At 43.2% G+C, this 22,005-nt stretch overlaps 1 protein-coding gene across 1 annotated transcript in view; it reads right to left on the bottom strand.

Annotated features, from left to right (window-relative positions):
- Nucleotides 1-19,317, bottom strand: part of OLA1 (Obg like ATPase 1) — a 294,690-nt gene extending 275,373 nt beyond the window's left edge. Inside the window, exons 1-2 of the mRNA XM_073633868.1 lie at nucleotides 19,178-19,317; nucleotides 14,048-14,148 (exon numbers count right to left, since the gene is read on the bottom strand). Coding sequence (XP_073489969.1) covers nucleotides 14,048-14,148 — 101 coding nt within the window. The 5' untranslated portion in view covers nucleotides 19,178-19,317. The remainder of the gene's footprint in view (nucleotides 1-14,047; nucleotides 14,149-19,177) is intronic.
- Between the last annotated feature and the right edge of the window lie 2,688 nt (nucleotides 19,318-22,005).

The following is a 22,005-nucleotide window of genomic DNA, read 5'->3' as shown; positions in this document are numbered from 1 at the left end:
AGGGTTATTGTACAAGTGGTAATACGAGCATGACAGCAACAAACATTCTCCATGATATTTGCAAAGGCTTACTCACACATACTATCAGTTCAATAAACCTCTTCACCATGGTCTCATATATATTAGCATACAAGACTTGTGTAAGGTGAATTATGTAATGCTGGGCATTTAATCTTCTTTATTCTTCTACTGGTATGTAGAAAAGCTGTTATACTCATTAATTCACTTCATTACAGGATATTAAAACACATTTTAACAAAACTAGCCTTTAGATGTGGTGGCAGCATTAGTTTTCATTTTACAAGCTAGAAATATAGGAAAATACACTCTGAATTTGCCAGAAATGCAGTGTCCTTGTCACGTCCTGTGAGCTGAGCGGAAAAAAAACAAAAACACAATATCATCTACCTACTGTAAACTACTATCCCCTCCACCCCCATGTAATAAAAGGTGAAGAAAAGACATGATTGTGCGACAACCATAGCTCCCTCCATAAATACAGTGGGGTGAGTGAGTGTAGCCATCCTAGGACAGAAAGTGTATTATTGGTAGGATTATCAGGTCAAAATAAAAAATAAAAATAGGCCTGAAAAAAGAAACCTAACACAGCCAAATTATCAAAAGGACTGGTAAGCCACAATGTATTAAACCCCAACTTGAGGACTTAAAAAGCATTTTTTTTTTAAATCTACTCTTGCAGTGGGGCCACCTGTAGGTTTCCGCACTAATACATCCCAAACGTGTTCTACAGGGTTGAGGTCAGGACTCTGTACAGGCCAGTCAAGCTCATCGATGTCTTTATCCACTTCAGCACCGGAAGATTTTACCCCCTTCCTGACCACAGCACTTTTTACAATTTGGCACTGCGTCACTTTAATGACAATTGCGCTGTCGTGCGACGCTGTACCCAAATGAAATTTGCGTCTTTTTTTCCCCACAAATATAGCTTTCTTTTGGCGTTATTTGATCACCTCTGCGGTTTTATTTTTTTGCGCTATAAACAAAAAAAGAGCAAGTTTCTTTTTTCTATAATAAATAATCCCAAAAATGTTTTTAACCACTTCAGCCCCGGAAGGTTTTACCCCCTTCCTGACCAGAGCACTTTTTACAATTCGGCACTGCGTCGCTTTAACTGCTAATTGCGCGGTCATGCAATGCTGTACCCAAACGAAATTTGCGTCCTTTTCTTCCCACAAATAGAGCTTTCTTTTGATGGTATTTGATCACCTCTGCTGTTTTTATTTTTTGCGCTATAAACAGAAAAAGACCGAAAATTTTGAAAAAAAATGATATTTTCTACTTTTTGTTCTAAAAAAAATCCAATAAACTCAATTTTAGTCATACATTTAGGCCAAAATGCATTCGGCCACATGTCTTTGGTAAAAAAAATGTCAATAAGTGTATATTTATTGGTTTGCGCAAAAGTTATAGCGCCTACAAACTAGGGTACATTTTCTGGAATTTACACAGCCTTTAATTTATGACTGCCTATGTCGTTTCTTGAGGTGCTAAAATGGCAGGGCAGTAGAAAACCCCCACAAATGACCCCATTTTGGAAAGTAGACACCCCAAGGAAATTGCTGAGAGGCATGTTGAGCCCATTGAATATTCATTTTTTTTGTCCCAAGTGATTGAATAATGACAAAAAAAAAAAAAAAAATTACAAAAAGTTGTCACTAAATGATATATTGCTCACACAGGCCATGGGCATATGTGGAATTGCACCCCAAAATACATTCAGCTGCTTCTCCCGAGTATGGGGATACCACATGTGTGGGACTTTTTGGGAGCCTAGCCAGGTACGGGGCCCCGAAAACCAATCACTGCCTTCAGGATTTCTAAGGGCGTACATTTTTGATTTTACTCCTCACTACCTATCACAGTTTTGAAGGCCATAAAATGCCCAGATGGCACAAACCCCCCCAAATGACCCCATTTTGGAAAGTAGACACCCCAAGCTATTTTCTTTGAGGCATGTTGAGTCCATGGAATGTTTTATATTTTGACACAAGTTGCGGGAAAGTGACAAATTTTTTTTTTTTTTTTGCACAAAGTTGTCACTAAATGATATATTGCCTAGCCGCGTACGGGGCCCCGAAAACCAATCACCGCCTTCAGGATTTCTAAGGGTGTAAATTTTTGATTTCACTCTTCACTGCCTATCACAGTTTTGGAGGCCATGGAATGCCCAGGTGGCACAAACCCCCCCCCAAATGACCCCATTTTGGAAAGTAGACACCCCAAGCTATTTGCTGAGAGGCATGGTGAGTATTTTGCAGCTCTCATTTGTTTTTGAAAATAAAGAAAGACGAGAAAAAACATTTTTTTTTTTCTTTTTTCAATTTTCAAAACTTTGTGACAAAAAGTGAGGTCTGCAAAATACTCACTATACCTCTCAGCAAATAGCTTGGGGTGTCTACTTTCCAAAATGGGGTCATTTGGCGGTTTTTTTTTTGCCACCTGGGCATTCCATGGCCTCCGAAACTGTGATAGGCAGTGAAGAGTGAAATCAAAAATTTACGGCCTTAGAAAGCCTGAAGGCAGTGCTTGGTTTTTGGGGTCCCGTACGCGGCTAGGCTCCCAAAAAGTCTCACACATGTGGTATCCCCATACTCAGGAGAAGCAACAGAATGCATTTTGGGGTGTAATTTCACATATTACAATGGCATGTTTGAGCAATATATCATTTAGTGACAACTTTGCGCAAAAAAAAATAAAAAAAATAAAAAATTGTCTCTTTCCCGCAACTTGTGTCACAATATAAAATATTCCATGGACTCGACATGCCTCTCAGCAAATAGCTTGGGGTGTCTACTTTCCAAAATGGGGTCATTTGGGGGGGTTTTGAACTGTCCTGGCATTTTATGCACAACATTTAGAAGCTTATGTCACACATCACCCACTCTTCTAACCACTTGAAGACAAAGCCCTTTCTGACACTTTTTGATTACATAAAAAAATAATTTTTTTTTGCAAGAAAATTACTTTGAACTCCCAAACATTATATATTTTTTTAAAGCAAATGCCCTACAGATTAAAATGGTGGGTGTTTCATTTTTTTTTTTTTTTCACACAGTATTTGCGCAGCGATTTTTCAAACGCATTTTTTGGGGAAAAAACACACTTTTTTAAATTTTAATGCACTAAAACACACTATATTGCCCAAATGTTTGATGAAATAAAAAAGATGATCTTAGGCCGAGTACATGGATACCAAACATGACATGCTTTAAAATTGCGCACAAACGTGCAGTGGCGACAAACTAAATACATTTTTAAAAGCTTTTAAAAGCCTTTACAGGTTACCACTTTAGATTTACAGAGGAGGTCTACTGCTAAAATTACTGCCCTCGATCTGACGTTCACGGTGATACCTCACATGCATGGTGCAATTGCTGTTTACATTTGACACCAGACCGACGCTTGCGTTCGCCTTAGCGCGAGAGCAGGGGGGACAGGGGTGCTTTTTTTTTTTTTTTTTTTTTTCTTTATTATTATTATTTTTTTTATCTTATTTTAAAACTGTTCCTTTCATTTTTTTTTTTTAAATCATTTTTATTGTTATCTCAGGGAATGTAAATATCCCCTATCATAGCAATAGGTAGTGACAGGTACTCTTTTTTGAAAAAATTGGGGTCTATTAGACCCTAGATTTCTCCTCTGCCCTCAAAGCATCTGACCACACCAAGATCGGTGTGATAAAATGCTTCCCCAATTTCCCAATGGCGCTGTTTACATCCGGCGAAATCTAAGTCATAAAATGCTCGTAGCTTCCGGTTTCTTAGGCCATAGAGATGATTGGAGCCACTCTGGTCTCTGATCAGCTCTATGGTCAGCTGGCTGAATCACCGGCTGCATTCTCAGGTTCCCTGTTGAGACAGGAGAGCCAGAGAAAAACACGGAAGACGTTGGGGGGGGGGGGCATCCCCTCCCACTGCTTGTAAAAGCAGTCTAGAGGCTAATTAGCCGCTAGGATTGCTTTTACGTGAAAGCCAACCGCTGGCTGAAAAGAATGATACCAAGATGATACCTAAACCTGCAGGCATCATTCTGGTATAACCACTCAAAGTCGTGAATGGCGTACCTGAAGACAAAAAAAATGGTTAACAATAAAGCACAGTAAACGGTAAAGTATAAAAAATTGCATACCTGAAAAGCAAACATGATAAAACATAATAACAATAAAACATTGCAGAATAGAATACAGTAAAAAAGAGCAGAACAATAGAGAGAATAGAGAGAGAAAGAACAATAAAACGACAACTATTATTTTTTATTTTATATTTTTGTTTGTGGTTTTTTTTTTTTTTTTTTTTTTTTTTTTTTTACACTTTTTTTTTGTAACTAACTTTTATAACTGTAACCGGTTCCAGGTTTGGGTCTCTCAAAATGCGATGGCATCTTGGGAGACCCTGTGAAAGTGTGCCTAGTCTGTGCAATGCTGTACCCTACGCTAATACTCAACTAGTGAATGGTAGCGTTCAAAACATTCACCAATGCAAAGACCAGGATTGTCAGGACAGGAGGGACAATAATAGCGGGTGTCACGCCTATATCCGCGCTTGCTGCAGACACGACATCTTTTTTGGGGGGGTTCGTTGGGTAGGGGTACTCGGGAGGACATAAAGAAAATGCCTCTCATGCAGCCGACTGCATTTGGTTGGGGATGTGAATGGGGGAAGTACGGGCGCTGCAGAAGTGGTGGGTTCCCAATTAGGATTGGCGAATGCAGCAGGAAGGGCATTATGGGCACGACGGGCTTGTGTTTGTCTTTTTGGTGGCAGCGGGACACTACTTGTGCTTGCCACCTCACCAGCTTGAACTGGACTTATGGGACTCGCCACGTCACCAAGTGTTACTGCAGTGCGGGTTTGACTACGACCGGGGTGTACTAGGCCGCTGGTGCTTGCCAGTTCACCAAAACGCTACAAAAAAAACTGTTAGCGATCGCAGGGATCAGGCCTGACTCTGCGAACGCTGCAGTTATGCGTTTAGTGTTTTGTAAGTGTCAGTGATCGATCGATACTGTACTTGGGTGGGCTGGGCTGGGCCGGGCGGAGGGGCAAAACGCAGGTGCTAGCAGGTATCTGGGCTGATCCCGCTAACACTGCGTGTTTGGGAACCCTAAACTGCTGGGGACGCTAGTATAGATCTGATCGGATCAGATATTGATCCGTTCAGATACTATACCACTAAGGGAGGTGTACGGTGCGTGCTTGGGTGTTAGCGGTACTGGCGCTAACCTGACGCTGCCTGGGGCTGGTGCTTGCCAGTTCACCAAAACGCTACCAAGAAAACTGTTAGCGATCGCAGGGATCAGGCCTGACTCTGCGAACGCTGCAGTTATTTGTTTAGTGTTTTGTAAGTGACAGTGATCGATCGATACTGCACTTGGGTGGGCTGGGCTGGGCCAGGCGGAGGGGAAAAACGCAGGTGCTAGCGGGTATCTGGGCTGATCCCGCTAACACTGCGTTTTTGGGAACCCTAAACTGCTGGGGACGCTAGTATAGATCTGATCGGATCAGATATTGATCCGTACAGATACTATACCACTAAGGGAGGCGTATGCTGCGTGTGTGGGTGTTAGCGGTACTGGCGCTAATCTGACGCTGCCTGGGGCGACGCATATCACCGCCAGGCGATCAGGGGGCTAAACCTTTATTCGGTAATAAACGGCGGGTGCCCTGACACTATAAAAAATAAACAAACTAACCAGCGTCACCCGTAACACTTATACGGTGATCAGTGGTGAAAGGGTTAACTAGGGGGCAATCAAGGGGTTAAAACATTTATTAGATAGTATATGGGGGTCCCTGACGCTATAAAACGCTGACGGCGAACCTAAATATTTACCTCCCTAACTAGCGTCACCAGCGACACTAATACAGCGATCAGAAAAATGATCGCTTAGTGACACTGGTGACAGGGGGTGATCAAGGGGTTAAAACTTTATTAGGGGGGGTTAGGGGGGTACCCTAGACCTAAAGGGGGCTACCACTCACTGCCCTAACACTGTAACTGTCACAAACTGACACCAATCAGTAATCAGAAAAAAAAAAAAAATACTGCTTGGTGTCAGTTTGTGACGGGGGGGGGGGGGGGGGTCGGGGGTGTTTTATGTGCCTGGCATGTTCTACTGTGTGTGTTTGTGTTTTGTGCACTTACATGTCTTCTCTCCTCGGCACTGGAACGGAAACTGCCAAGCCGAGGAGAGATGACATCACATCCTCTGCCTGTGTGAAACTACACACAGGCAGGGGAGGATTCCGATTGGCTGGGAGCGATCGCGAGGGGGGGGGCCACGATCGGATGGTCTCCCCCTCGCCTCCCAACGCTCCCAGTGAAATGCCGACCGCCGCTGGCACCGGGGGGGGGGTCCGATCGGACCCCCCGCCCGCGGGAGGCAGATCACGTACAGGTACGTGATTCTGCCTGCCCGTGCCATTCTGCCGACGTATATCTGCGTGGTTAAAACACAAATTTCTTCATCAGTTTAGGTCAATATATATTCTACATTTTTTTTTTTTTAACCAAAAATATCACAATAAGCGTATATTGATTGGTTTGCGCAAAAGTTTTCGCGTCTACAAACTATAGGAAAGATTTATGGTATTTTTATTTTTTACTAGTAATGGCGGTGATCTGCATTTTTAGCAGTACTGCGACATTGCGGCGGACAGATCGGACACTTGTGACACATTTTTGGGACCATTGACATTTATACAGCGATTGGAGCTATAAAAATGCACTGATTATTGTGTAAATGTCACTGGTAGGAAAGGGGTTAACACAAGGGGGCAATCGAGGAGTTAAATGTGTTCCCTAGTTAGGGTTTCTAACTGTATGGGGATAGGACTGACAGGGGGAGGAGACATATCGTTGTTTACACACACAAATCCCCGTGCTGGCTCTCGTGCAAGCGATCGGCAGCGTTCGTGCCCGCCGGCCACGTGCATTGGGTCCCCCCGCCGCCTCCAGCGGCTCTTAAAGAGAACAGCGTACCCATAGGTTGTTTTGTGCAGCCATGCCATTCTGCTGACGTATATCGGCGTGAGCGGCAAGTGGTTATGGACCTTGCTTTGTGCACTGGTCCAAATCATTTGGTGGAGGGGGAATTATGGTGTGGGGTTGTTTTCCCCAAACTGTTCCCACAAAGTTGGGAGCATTAAATTGTCCAAAATGTCTTGTTATGCTAACGCCTTAATAGTTCCCTTCACTGGAACTAAGGGCCAAGCCCAACCCCTGAAAAACAACCCCACCCCATAATCCCCCTCTACCAAATGATTTGCATCAGTGCATAAAGCAAGATCCATAAAGACATGGATGAGCGAGTTTGGGGTGAAGGAACTTGACTGGCCTGCACAAAGTCCTGACCTCAACCAGATAGAACACCTTTGGGATGAATTAGTGCAGAGACTGCGAGCCAGGCCTTCTCTTCCAACATCAGTACCTGACCTCACAAATGTGCTTCTGGAAGAATGGTCAAACATTCCCATAGACACACTCCTAAACCTTGTGGACAGCCTTCCCAGAAGAGTTGAAGCTGTTATAGCTGCAAAGGGTGGGCCAACTCAATATTGAACCCTACGGACTAAGTAAGACTGGGATGCCATTAAAATTCATGTACATGTAAAGGCAGGCGTCACAATACTTTTGACAATACAGTGTATGTTCCCGGCTTCTTGCAACCCCAAAAACAGGCTAATAGGTAGCCCGGGACATATTTGGCTATCTTATGAGGCACTTGATACCAGCGGGATAGGACTTTATAAGATGTCTCCAAAGCAACAACATTCAGAAAAACATTATGTGTTGTCTGCCAAATCTCTGACCAATCCTCTGGGGAAAGGTCTAGGGCTAGATCTGTAGTCCATCAACATAGACTGGTGGGGGTGGCTGTGGAGAGGATAGCAATGTTGTGTACAATTTAGAAATAACACCCTTAGCGTGTTGATCAGATGCACAAAAGTGTTCATACATAGACCTCATGCTGAGGTCTTTGGTAGACAAAAGTGTAGCCCAATAAAAGTGTTTAAATTAGCAGGTACAGAAAGATCTCCAAATTAGGTATCGCTCTTGTGGGATCGAGAATCATTTAAAACCATTGGAAGACAGGAGGCAGTGTGATCGAGTGAGTTTGTGTCCAATGGTGAAATTAAATCGGGGAAGTGTCTGCAGGATAGAAGGCTGGATTGTGGAAGAAAGATAGTAAGGGTCGGTATGGGGAAATAAGTTTTGCCTTAAATTTTGTTGAGTGGGTGGAATGCGTGGCCTCACTCTGATGGGGTAAGCCAAAGTAAATTGTCTATAGTGTGAGGGTCAGCATGAGCTGTGGAGAGGCGGGGAGCGGCCATCTCAGATGCTCGCTGAGAGGTTGAAACTGTCATCAGTCCAGGCAGCTGGCGGATCCAGACTTCCTAAGTCGGGATGACATGCTGCCTGGACTGATTCCAGTGAATCAGTGAATTGGCCAACAATTACGAATGTGGGAACGCGGTGACATACAAGACGTATGACGAGCCGAGAAAAAGGAAGTTCAATAGCCATTGCGGCTCCTTCTGCTTGATCCCGAGCATGCATGAACTTTTGTGCGATGGACTTGTGTACACACGATCGGACTTTCCAACAACAAAGTTTTGTTGGCGGAAAATTTGAGAGCCTGCTCTCAAACATTTGTTGGTGGAAAGTCCGACAGCAAATGTTCGATGGAGCATACACACGGTCGGACTTTGCGACAACAAGCTCACATCCAACTTTTCCTGTCGGAAAGTCTGACCGTGTGTACGCGGCATAAGTCTTAGGACTAAAATGGCATTTTCGTTTTAGTCCATTATAGTCTTCTGCAATTTTTTTCGTCTTAAATCGTATTTAGTCGACTAAATCTCCAGTACATTTTAGTCGTCTAAAATTTAATGAGTGTAATTAAATTGTATTGCATTAGTTAACATTTCTCCTCAATTTCCAAACTCATTATATACTGCTGGAACATGCACTACAGACCAGTGTTAAATTTCAATTTAGTTTTAGTCTTAGGCTTTTGACTAAAATGGCATTTTAGTTTTAGTCGTATTTTAGTCATCTCAGTTGTTTTAGTTTAAGGCCTCATGCACACGGGACGCCGGTGCAAACTCTGCTGAACACATGTTTTTAAAAGCTGAAACCGGTGTTTAGAAACGCCCGTTTTTCCGCGTTTGCGTCTAGAAGTGTCTGCAGAGCAGAGAATGACATTTTGCGACCCAACTTTGGGGCCCCGTATCTCGGGGCCACTTGGTGCTAGGAACCCCAAATTTGGTATGCTAACACAGTGGAACTAGCACTACAACATAGTTCCTAGCACTAAGTGATATGAGGGCTATGGGGCCCCAAAGTCGGGTCACAAAATGTCAAGCACTTCTGCAGCAGAGAATGACATTTTGTGACCTGACTTTGGGGCCCCATATCTCGGGGTCACTTGGTGCTAGGAACCCCAAATTTGGATATGTTGTTGTGCTAGTTCTGTGTTTGCATACCAAATTTGGGGTTCCTAGCACCAAGTGGCCCCGAGTCGGGTTGTAAAAAAACACTTATAAAAACGCAAACGCGGCTAAACACGGTACGGGCGTTTAGCCGCATTTGGCGTCTGAAATGTGGAAAACTTATGCTTATTGCGATTTTTTTTACCAAACATATGTACAAGAATACATACAGGCCTAAACTGAGGAAAAAAATGTTTATATATATTTTTGGGGGGGATATTTATTATAGCAAAAAGTAAAAAATAGAGTTTTTTTTTTTTTAAATTGACGCTTTTTTTTGTTTATAGCGCAAAAAATAAAAACCGCAGAGGTGATCAAATACCACCAAAAGAAAGCTCTATTTGTGGGAAAAAAGGACATCAATTTGTTTGGGTGCAATGCCACACGACCGCGCAATTGTCAGTTAAAGCGATGCAGTGCCAAATCGCAAAAAGTTCTCTAGTCAGGGCGGGGGTAAAATCTTCCGGGGCTGAAGCGATTAAGGTTTTTTTCTTTTATGAGGCCTGCATATGACATAGTGACTGGATTTGGACTGTCACACAGGAGCATTTAAATATTCTTTAGACCCCTTTCACACTGGGCCGTTTTGCAGGCGTCACTGGATGTGCTGTATAATCTGTATGTAGTTGCTAAGGCTCCATACAGCATACCACACTGTGTTCCAGGTGCTCTCAGCAGCTTGCTGACAGGCTGAGCCAGCTGTCGCTCAGTAATCTGGGTGGATCCCAACTTTAAAGTTGAGATCGATCCAGAGCCTGGACCGGAACTAAGTGCACTCCTGTGATCCACAGAAGTAGAGCCAAAAGAGCTGTGGCCATACTTCTCCTTTAATGCCTAGAATGCATTAAGGTAAAAAACCTTGTACCTTTATAACCACTGTAATGTACGCTGAGCCATGCATGCACAGCTTACCGTACATTCATTTACACTGCTTGGTAAGGTGATGAATGAGACTCCCGTGCCCTTGCACAAAAGTGATCGCGTCATCACAGCCCAGCTAAAACAGTCCTAACCCAGGATGAAGACTGGGGGGAAAAAAATGGAAGTGCCAGTGACCATTGGGAGGTCTGACAGTGTAGCACTGGAGGGGATTGTTTGACAGATATGTCTGCCATAACGTGCCAATACGCTGTGTTTAAATCTGCTTGCTTTAAGCAAGTGGCTGCGTCCTTAACGCTTTACCGTTTGCAGCTGGTTCCCACACTACTTATATGAGAGAAAATTGAGAAACATGCATATGGGATTCACTCTCAAACAATATTATCTACAATGACAGAAAGACAATTTTATACAAAATCATCAACACTGTACTTGGCTGGATGCCCAGAACCATGCCAATGCTGTAATTACCACAGCTGCAAAAAGTTAAATATTTTACGTGAGAGACAATTATAGAGGCTGAAGTGGGCTATACATAAAGGTGTAACCAAACATCCCATCAAGATCCACAACAGCCATACATAAAATCATAACGTGGATTAAAAGATGGAACAGGGCAATGAGTACCTATCCCAAATATTGAGGATTTACTAAAAGGAAGAGAAACTGTTCATTTAGCAAAGTAAACTTTACAGAGTTTAGTGAATAAGTGAAACTGTGCTCACTTTAATACCCTGAAAACAAAAATTATTATGAATTTTTTATGCATGGTTGGGTATTCGGAATAAAACTGCTTTAGGGTCCTTTCCCATGGGCGTTTAATTTTTATAGTTCAGTTAAGCATTTTTTTTTTTTTTTTTTTTTTAAACAGATTAAAAACTTATACGGATGTCAATTTTTACATCCGTTTTCATGTCCCCCGACACGTTTTTTTTAACAAAAAAAAAAAAAAGTGACTGAACTGAACTTCAAACATAACTGGTTGCTAAGGAGGGGGCCGGGAAGCTGGCCGCCATGTCCTTACCAACCGATGAGTCATCAGCTGTAAGCGGGGTTCCCCGCTAACAGCTGAATTTAAAAAAAATAAAACGGCTTGGGGTCCCTACCAGGCCCTTCGGGTCTAGTATGGATTCGGAGGGGACACCCCGCCCCCCCCCCCCCCCCCCCCCCCCCCTAAGCCAATTTTTTTTTTTTTTTTTTTTTTTTAAATGCCACGGGTCCCCCCCAAAATCCATAGAACAGAACTTTATCCGAGCATGCAGCCCGACAGGTCAGGAAAGGGGACAAGCCGCATGCCCTCAACATGGGGGGGGGGGGGGTGCATTTTTCTTTGATGTCATGTGACAGTGGCACTAATATGCAGCACTGATGGACACTGATGAGGTGTTAACTGTGTCAGTAGTTTTTTATTTATTTAATTTTTTTGCAATTTTAATTTTTTTTTTACAATTTATATATATTTATTTAAAATGCTTTATTTATTTTTGGGGGGGGAGTGGGGAGTGGGGGGTGGGGGGGGGAGTAGACAGTGTTTATTTTACTTTATTATTTTTACAATTTTACTTTAGCATATTTATTACAATGTTTCCTTTTTTTTTTTTTTAATTAAAACCTGTTGGGGGGTAGGAGGGCTTTGGCGAGATGTCAGGGCTCTAAACAGACACCTGACATCTCCTCTTTGAGACATGAAAAGGGACTGACTGAGGATAGATTCCCCAGTCCCTTTCTCAGCAGCCTCAGCTGCACTGAATATGAATGGACAGGAGACAGAATGGACATTCATAAACTGAAGCATCGTAAACACAGTGTAGGATGAGTGTAGGATGTGACTGACAGTCAACATCGCTCTGCTCAGGGAGGTGAGAGAACCGAGCGATCGGCAGTGTTCGGTGGCTCGGTTTTCAGTGCAGAGACGCTGTGGGACAGCTGCAGCATCGGACTGATGCTCCATCCACCAAGGCAAGTAGGATTAGCAAAAAAAAAAAAACAAAAAAAAAAACACATACTTCTTTTTAAACCATGCAGTTCTGGTTTGTAAATGCTGCACAAAGATCCTAATGGGAATGCCAATTGCCACTTTAAACAAGCTGCTAGCAGGCTTCGGCATTCCTTGAAGTTTGTTGAAAGCCTGCTAGCATCTTGCTTAAAGTGGCAATCAGCACTCCCATTAGGATCTGTGCTCAGCATTTACAAACTGGAGTTGAATGGTACTTTAAAAGCTGAAAGCTTTGTAAATACTTTGTCAAAGCTTGCTGTTCACACTGCTCTTATACAAGCTGAAACCATGTGAAACGGGCCTTACTGGCACATTTCTGGCGGTAGTTTTCTTTAAAACTACCTGCACCTGATTAAGACTGGCTTGGAATCTACAACCCCTTTATGAATACCCCCACCTCTATGTAGGCCTGCCTTGCAGCGCTATTAATACCACCTTCACTGACTTCCCCAAGCTCTGACATAAGGATCAGTGTAAACAGCTGCTAACATTAACCACTACAATCAAGCTGAGGAAACCAGACACAGATTATGGAGTGAAGAAACTCCAGGAACCTGAGGGTGCTCTAATTCCAGGAACACTGTGAGTAGAATTCCACCATTACTTATAAATATCCTTCAGTCTACATCTCAATGTAAATAAGAGAAAGGATCGTTCCTTTCTCTTATTTACTTGGGCTCTAATGGTGAACTGAAGCATAAAATGACGACCACATGATTAAGGTGGGACTGGGATAGGGTTGTGTGTCTATTGGTAACCTGTGATCTCTGTTGACATTCCCTGTCTTTCACATGTATATAAAAATTCCCAGCCTATTACTATTACTCCCCAAAAAATAAAGCAGCAATAAACCCCAAACTAAAAAAAATAATCACCACATTGCAGCTTACTAATCCCTAAATGTGGTGGCTGCATTCATTTTACCTTTCTAGGCTTTAACGTCTTTATTTACATCTGGTAATCTGGCAAGTAAGTCTGCTATTCTTTAATTTGGTTGAGACAAACCATGTAACTCTGACAGGAGTGCTTACAGTGATCAGCTTTTGTTCAAATATGTAAAGCCTTTATCAAAAAAGGAAAATAAACACTGTCCTGTAACTGCTTAAAAAGTTTTAGCTGGAGTTCAACTTCAATTTGTTAGTCAAGTCCATCTAAATCTGCTAGATCATCGAACACAACCCTCTCCCCAGAATAACAATGCTGCTGTGTAAAGGGGGATCCACTGCTCCTCTATCCAGAGTGGAAACACCCTACAGGAAATGTGTTACAGTCCAGGTAATCAGGTGGAAGCAAAAAAAACAGAAAACTAATGCAGCCACCACATTAAAGTAAGCTGCAATGAATTTCATTTTTTGTTTTCTACAGCTAAGTTGGTGCCAGGATTTTCTATTAACTGCATAAAAATGCATGCATAGGTGTAAAAACCATGTCCTCAGTTCTGATACATTTCCCCAACCACACCTATAAACTTGTCCACATTCTCTGACAGCCTTTTGTAGAATTACATATACTGAGTTTTATGGGTGGCCCTCAATGATGTCAAGTGCTGCAGCCCATTCTCTGTATACATGATAATTTGACCACCACTGCTCTACCCCCTAAATCCCAGTAACTGGAGAACTGCTAAAAAGGTAAAATGAGAGCATGATTCACTCACCCCACATTGGGTAGTCCAACGATACCAATCTTCAGAGAAGTCCCAAATCGTCCAATAATGGGATGCTGTTTTGGTCCATCGTCTACTTTCTTAGGAGGCATCTAAAATGTAAGCCAAAACCTTCATCATCATCCTCCAAGGCAGTCAACTGATATTAATACATGGGAATAATAAGTATACCTTTTTCGGAGCCATGGCTACATCACATTAAGGCCTTATCAAAAACGAAACCAAAGAGTCCACTTAATCCAGGGTTAAATGGATCTCATTTTAAAACTAATGATTTCCTAAAACCAATTTGGAAGCTGCAGGAACAGACACCTTACAGGCTAATAATATGAGAGGGGCAGAGAGCAGCCCCAGAGTGAATATGCTGAGGAGTCACTTTCTAAATGTGACACCTGACGCCATCAATATGACCAACTGACAGCATCATGTGTGGCATAGTGCCAGAGCAGAGCCTCTCCAGGAACGGTCTACTGTGCACCATGTCACTGAAAAGAATTTTACTCTAACTGATTTTAGTATTTTGTTTTATTTACAAATGTTAATTTTTAACTAACTTGTAATTCTATAGTTACTTACTGCAAATTATAGTTTAAGAAGAAACTTTCATAATGAATATAACAGCGAGTTAACCGGTCTACGCCTACAGCTTGAACCCAACTGGAGTAGGCGAGACCTGCTAACTTGAATTTGATATCATTTTGTTAATTGGTTACCTTTATACTTTTGTTAACTACCTTAGGATATATGTATTATTATAACATATGATAATAAGGAACTATGTGATGTATTGCGGATGCTCTTGTTGTTAAAGAAATTTATAAATCAAGTTTAAAACAAATGTTCATTTTTTTTTCAGAGAAAATTGAGTACTGTTCGTGATACTTTTTTTATTTGCACCAACATACAATTTTTCAGGACAAGCTTTCAGGGTATGCCCCCTTCTTCAAGGTCCAAGCAGTACTGATTCACAATTTTTTAAACAGAATGTTAAAGAAAAAAAAAAAAAAAAAAAAAGAAAAAAAAAAAAAAACAAACACACATCTCTGAGGGAAAGGAGAGAGAAGAAAAAAAAATAGAAACACAAACAAACGTTTGTTTTTCTCTTTAGTTTGTTTTTCTCTTTCCTTTCCCTCAGAAATGTGTTTTTTTTTTTGTTTTTTCTTTAACATTCTGCTTAAAAATTTGTGAATCAGTACTGCTTGGACCTTGGAGGGGACATACCCCAAAAGCTTGTCCTGAAAAATTGTATGTTAGTGCAAATAAAAAAAGTATCACGGACAGTACTCAATTTTCTCTGTCACAATTGAACTAATACAGCTACAATCTAATCAAGTAATTTTTTTTCAGAAATGTTTGTCCTATTTTTGGCGCAGAATTGTATCCTACATGCTTTCAAATGATTCTTCTGTTACATCCCAGGGGTTATGCCTGCTGGTTTAATCTGCAGTGACAGACATCCGTAGTGTACAATCCCAGCCAAACAAGGAGTGGTTAGAAGTATGGAATCAGATCCAGACACAAGCCAGATGCTGATCACACCTCCGCTATAAGACGCCTTTTTATGTAGTAAGGGTTCAGTGTGCTGAGGATCTCATATATTGGTCTAGGGAAGAAATGTTGCCAAGGGTTCCCCAAATGTAATATTTCAATTTTTTTTTTTTATGTATATTCTGCACTGGAATATCAATGGGAGAGGATTACTGGAGACTATCAGTAACAAAAATATTTTGACATTTCTGGGAGGTACAATTTTACAAATTGCAGGGGAGTCACATGCTATTTAATTCAAGCAAAACATGTTACAATCTGGTTGTACAGACTGGACTTTCTAGGAAGGGCCTTGCCCTAAAGTTCTGTTAGCGAGGGTTCACTCACACTGCCAGCTTTAACAATGTCTGGTTCACCTCCTTGGTCCAGTTAGTTTATGTAGTGTGAGTGCCCAGAACCATGCACAGAAATGGTTAACAGAAAAGAGTTTTTTATATCACACATATTGATTGAATGCAGCATCAGTCCATTTCTGCCTCTGTCCCCTGCCAGATCTAAGACTGAGAACAGAGCGATCAAACACCACTGATTGCTCGGTTCTCTGAGCACAGAGCTAGCAACTGTCAGTCATCGGCTCTCAGCTCCTCACTGGAGCGCTGGGCTGTGGAGGGGATGGGAGCGACTTGCTGAGAGGCTGGGCTAGGTGGCAGTTCAGGCTCCTGGGTGGATCCCGACCATTAGGCAGCACAGTGGTGTAGTGGGTAGCACTTTCGCCTACCAGTAAGAAGGGTCGCTGGTTCGTATCCCAACCATGACACTACCTGTCTGGAGTTTTTATGTTCTCCCTGTGTGGGTTTCCTCCGGGTACTCCGGTTTCCTCCCACACTCCAAAAGACATGCTGGTAGGTTAATTGTATCATGTCTACATTGTCCCTAGTATGTATGAATGTGAGTTAGGGACCTTAGATTACAAGTTCCTTGAGGGTAGGGACTGATGTGAATGTACAATGTATATGTAAAGCGTTGCATTAATTGACGACACTATATACCAGTACCTGAAATAAATAAAAATATGGTCCTATCGATGAGGGCTCTCTGATTCCTCCTGTATTGAAATTGTACTGTCTGCCCTAATGTTTTAAAGCATTGTGTAAACTGTCAGCGCTATATAAATCCTGTATAATAATATGGTTTTGATCTTTAACCAGCCTGAGCTGGTGTTCTATCAGATTAGCGAACCCATTAGTTTAACCACTTGATATCCACGCTATAGCCGAATGACTACAGCGCAGACCTGAATTCCCGGGGGGCCGTCATATGATGGCCTCCCCTGTGCATGCGCCCTACAGGGCGCGCGTGGAGCGCGCTGTGATCACCGAGTCACTGAGACTCGGGTGATCACCGAACCAAGTAAGGGGCCGGTCCCAGCCCCTTACCATGTGATCAGCTGTCAGCCAATGACAGCTGATCACATGATCAAAACAAAAGCTCTGTGATCGTTTTTTTTTTCTCCTCGCGCTGACAGTGCGAGGAGAAAAAAAAAGCCGATCACCGGCTCATCAGCAAGGGGCATCGGTCCCGAAGAGGAGGAGGCAATAATGCCTCAACTGTGCCACCAGTACCCCCTGCCAGTGCCATCTGACATTGCCACCTATCAATGCCCACAAGTGCCACCTATCAATGCCCACAAGTGCCACCTATCAATGCCCACAAGTGCCACCTATCAATGCCCACAAGTGCCACCTATCAATGCCCACCAGTGGTGCCAATCAGTGCCACCTAGCAGTGTTACCGATCAATGTACCAGATCAGTGCCCATTATTGCCACCAATCCGTGCCCATCAGTGCCACCTCATCAGCGTACATCAATGAAGGAGAAAAATTACACTTTTTAAAATTTTATAACAAAATAAAAAAAAAAAATTTTAAATTCGGTCTTTTTACATTTTTTTAACAAAAAATAAAAACCGCAGAGTGATAAAATACCACCAAAATGAAAACTTTATTTGTGGGGAAAAAAAAAGGACGTCAATTTTATGACCGCGCATTTGTCAGTTAGAGCCCTTGCACACTGGGGCGGTTTGCAGGCGCTATTGCGCTAATAATAGCGCCTGCAAACCGCCCCGAAAGTGCCGCTGCTGTCATCCCAGTGTGCAAGCCCCGAGGGCTTGCACACTGGAGCGATGCGCTGGCAGGACGGTAAAAAAAGTCCTGCCAGCAGCATCTTCGGAGCGGTGAAGGAGCGGTGTGTATACCGCTCCTTTACCGCTCCTGCCCATTGAAATCAATGGGACGGCGCGGCTATACCGCCGGCAATGCGCCTCTGCAGAGGCGCTTTGCGGTGGTATTTAACCCTTTCTCGGCCGCTAGCGGGGGGGTAAAACCGCCCCGCTAGCGGCCGCATACCGACGGTAAAACGCCGCTAATAATAGCGGCGTTTTACCGCCGACGCCGCCCCCCGCCCCAGTGTGCAAGGGCTCTTAAAGCAAAGCAGTGCCATATCGCAAAAAAGGGCCTGGTCAGGAACAGGGGTAAAACCTTCCGGAGGTGAAGTGGTTAAAGGGGTTGTAAACCCTCAAGGTTTTTCACCTTAATGTATTCTATGCAATAAGGTGAAAAACCTCCTGTGATGCAGACCCCCCTAGAGATTTTACTTACCTGAACCCGGTCTTTCCAGGCAGGGACAAGCACACCCACTCCAGCTGGTGTCTCAGGTTCTGATTGGATAGATTGATAGCAGCGCAGCCATTGGCTCCCGCTGCTGTCCATCAAATCCAATGAGGCGAGGCCGAGTCCCGCTGTCTGGACAAGGGAGCGCGCCCGCATGAGTGTCCCAAGGGAAAGCGGCTCTCCAACAGGGCACTCAAGAAGAGGAGGAGCCAGGAGCACCGCTGAGGGACCCCAGAAGAGGAGGATCGGGGCCACTCTGCGCAAAACCAACTGCACAGAGGATGTAAATATGACACATTTGTTTTTTTTTTTTTTATGAACCTTTACATATCCTTTCACAACGGTCTAGTCACAGTCGAGGAGAAAATAAAACAAGCAAAATACATGAAAACCGCATACAAAAATGTGGGTTCAAAAACACAAAATGCACCCCAAAAACCAGCACAGATGTGAACGTAGCCTGAGAGAGGGGCGATATGTGAGAGAACAGACGTCCATCACAAGGGATCCGTCAGATGAGGTGAGGGGCCCCCGGAATGCACACTGCCTGTGTTGGGGGCCCGTACACATACGTCTATATAGAGTAACACAGCGCCCATGTGACTGAACCCCCAACACCTCACACTGATGTTCTGTCCAATAATAATAATAATGATTTTAGTGAAAATAGAATTGTGTTGTTTTCTGAGGGGTCCTATCAGGTAGACTCCTATGACTGGCAGACACAGCACAGCAGGACCTCCTCATGTACAGCTGATTCATACAGGATGTATAGAAATCACAGGAGCCGCTCTATGACTGAACGAGCGCAGCCAATCGCCACCGTTCAATGAGCGAGTCTCTGCTAAGGGGTTGTGCAGCGGCTGAGGCTGAGCCCGGTGCCCAGGCAGCGCACACACCCCTGACACGTGTACAGAGCCCGGCACTGCTCTCTCCGGTCACATGGGGGACACGGCTCCTCACCTCCGCTCCGAGTCACGTGTCACTCCCGGGAATGATGAGCAGCGGCGCTTTCAGGGTCTCCCAAGCACGTTCTACAGCCGGCGTCCCAGAGACGGAAGGGGCGGGGCCACCGGAGCGACGCGCACAGCGTGCGCCCATCCCATTGGCTGACGGCGCGGGGTGAGAGGTCAGTGCGACAGATGACTGCAGAGAGGAGAGCATGCTGCTTCCTGTGCCTCTCCCAGGCAGACATGTGATGTGTGAGCAGACTGACAGCTGGGACTCCTCTCCCTCTTCTCTCCTCCACACCTGTCCTCTTTGTAGCTCTGTATAGAGCAGTGGCGGCTGGTGCTCAACATTTTTGTGGGGTGGGGGCTCAAAAATTTTTTGAAAAAAAATCAGTTGCAGCCACTGTGCCCATCAAACGCTGCCAGTGTGCCCATCAAATGATGCCAGTGTGCCCAAATGCCACACACAGGGAAGTTTGCCCACTGATGCAAAGTGATAATTTTCAGACCTGGCCAACCCAGTCAATTTGATCGACTGGATTGGAAAGCAATTGGATAGTTTAGGTAAGTCATCATAATACATACAGTGGACAAGCCATCTGATCAACATGTCACACACAGGGAAGCTTGGCTACTGATGCAAAGTGATCAATCATTTTCGGACCTGGCTAACTCACTCAAATTTGATTGATTGGATTGGGCAGAGATTGATTGGATAATCTAGGCAAGTCATATTATATATATATATATATATTACTCATCTGATCGATATGCGACACACAGGGAAGTGAATTTTGATCAATAATTAAGATTCAATAGTAACTTAAATGTATTCATTAATACAGTATCCGATTGATGCAAAGCAATTGAGAATATTCTGCCCTGGGCTGATCGACTCTGATTGAATCTATTGAAATGGAGTCTAAATCCATCGAAAGAGAAGTCATTCAATTGTTTGTAGATTTGATCATTTTGATCAAATATCACATCGATTGGATTAACAATAAAAAAAAAAAAAAAAAATTGATGTGTGCATGGTCAGTATAAATCTATCAGGTGGAAGATGTAGCTATTTGATCGCTAGCAAACTTGATCTGTTGGTTTAATCCCACATCTGTCAGATCATAAAATCAGCCTGTGTATGGGCACTAGAAGTCATCGGTCACCACTGGTGAGCAGAAAAAAAAAAGGTGTAATCGTCACTCTACACACATTCCTCTAATCCATATAAAAGTAATAGGTACCATCCTCACACTTCATAAAGCATATCTGGAAAAGTTGAGCGATATTGAGCTGGTGGTGTAATCTATTTCCAATGTTTTATATCAGCTCTTACACCTATTACTGATAAGGTTCACATGTGCATACAGATAAGAGACATGGGAAGGTGACATGGACACACACACACAGATCAGTGAGGAGGACTTGCAGATCTGTTAATGAGGCTCCTGAGTCGGCTGCAGTCCATTGTTAGTGACAGCTGTCCTGACCCCTCCTCTGCCTCCTTCCTTCCATACACCGTCTGGCTGGGAAGGATGTCTTATCTTGGTGTGTTGTCACACATGGAAGGCTGGTCTCCTTATCTCTATTGGATGGATGGGGAGGCTTCACATGGGCTGTGTGTTTGTTAACAAGTGCCGATCGTCAGTGCTTCTATAATGTCCACTCCATGTATATGCCCAACAAGGAACAGCAACGTACTCCTGGTATGTTGCTGGACTTTGAGTGGTTATACCAGAATGATGCCTGCAGGTTTAGGTATCATCTTGGTATCATTCTTTTCAGCCAGCGGTCGGCTTTTATGTAAAAGCAATCCTAGTGGCTAATTAGCCTCTAGACTGCTTTTACAAGCAGTGGGAGGGAATGCCCCCCCCCCCCCCCCCACCGTCTTCCATGGTTTTCTATGGCTCTCCTGTCCCAACAGGGAACCCGAGAATGCAGCCAGTGATTCGGCCAGCTGACCATAGAGCTGATCAGAGACCAGAATGACTCCAATCATCTCTATGGCCTAAGAAACTAGAGGCTAGGAGCATTTCATGACTTTAGCCGGATATAAACGGCACCATTGGGAAATAATTTTATCACACCGATCTTGGTGTGATCAGATGCTTTGGGGGCAGAGGAGAGATCTAGGGTCTGATAGACCCCAATTTTATAAAAAAAGAGTACCTGTCACTACCTGTTGCTATCATAGGGGATATTTACATTCCCTGAGATAACAATAAAAATGATTTAAAAAAAAAAAAAAAAAAGGAACAGTTTAAAAATTGAAAAAAAGCAAAATAAATGTAAAAAAAAAGCACCCCTGTCCCCCCGTGTTCATGCGCAAAGGCGAATGCACGCGTCGGTCTGGTGTCATATGTAAACAGCAATTGCACCATGCATGTGAGGTATCACCGCAAAGGTCAGATCAAGGGCAGTAATTTTAGCAGTAGACCTCCTCCGTAAATATAAAGTGGTAACCTGTAAGGGATTTTAAAGACTTTTAAAAATGTATGTAGTTTGTCGGCGCTGCACGTTTGTGCGCAGTTTTAAAGCATGTTGTGTTTGGTATCCATGTACTCGGCATAAGATCATCTTTTTTATTTCATCAAACATTTGGGCAATATAGTGTGTTTTAGTCCATTAAAATGTAAAAAAGTGTTTGTTTTTTTGAATCGCTGCGCAAATACTGTGTGAAAAAAAATTGCAACACCCACCATTTTAATCTGCAGGGCATTTGCTTTAAAAAAATATATAATGTTTGGGGTTTCAAAGTAATCTATAAAAAAAAAAAAAAAAAAAAATTTCATGTAAACAAAAAGTGTCAGAAAGGGCTTCAAGTGGTTAGAGTGGGTGATG

The sequence above is a fragment of the Aquarana catesbeiana genome, linkage group LG06 (assembly GCF_042186555.1).
Source record: "Aquarana catesbeiana isolate 2022-GZ linkage group LG06, ASM4218655v1, whole genome shotgun sequence".
Taxonomy (NCBI): domain Eukaryota; kingdom Metazoa; phylum Chordata; class Amphibia; order Anura; family Ranidae; genus Aquarana; species Aquarana catesbeiana.
This window is presented reverse-complemented; position numbering and strand designations above follow the sequence as displayed.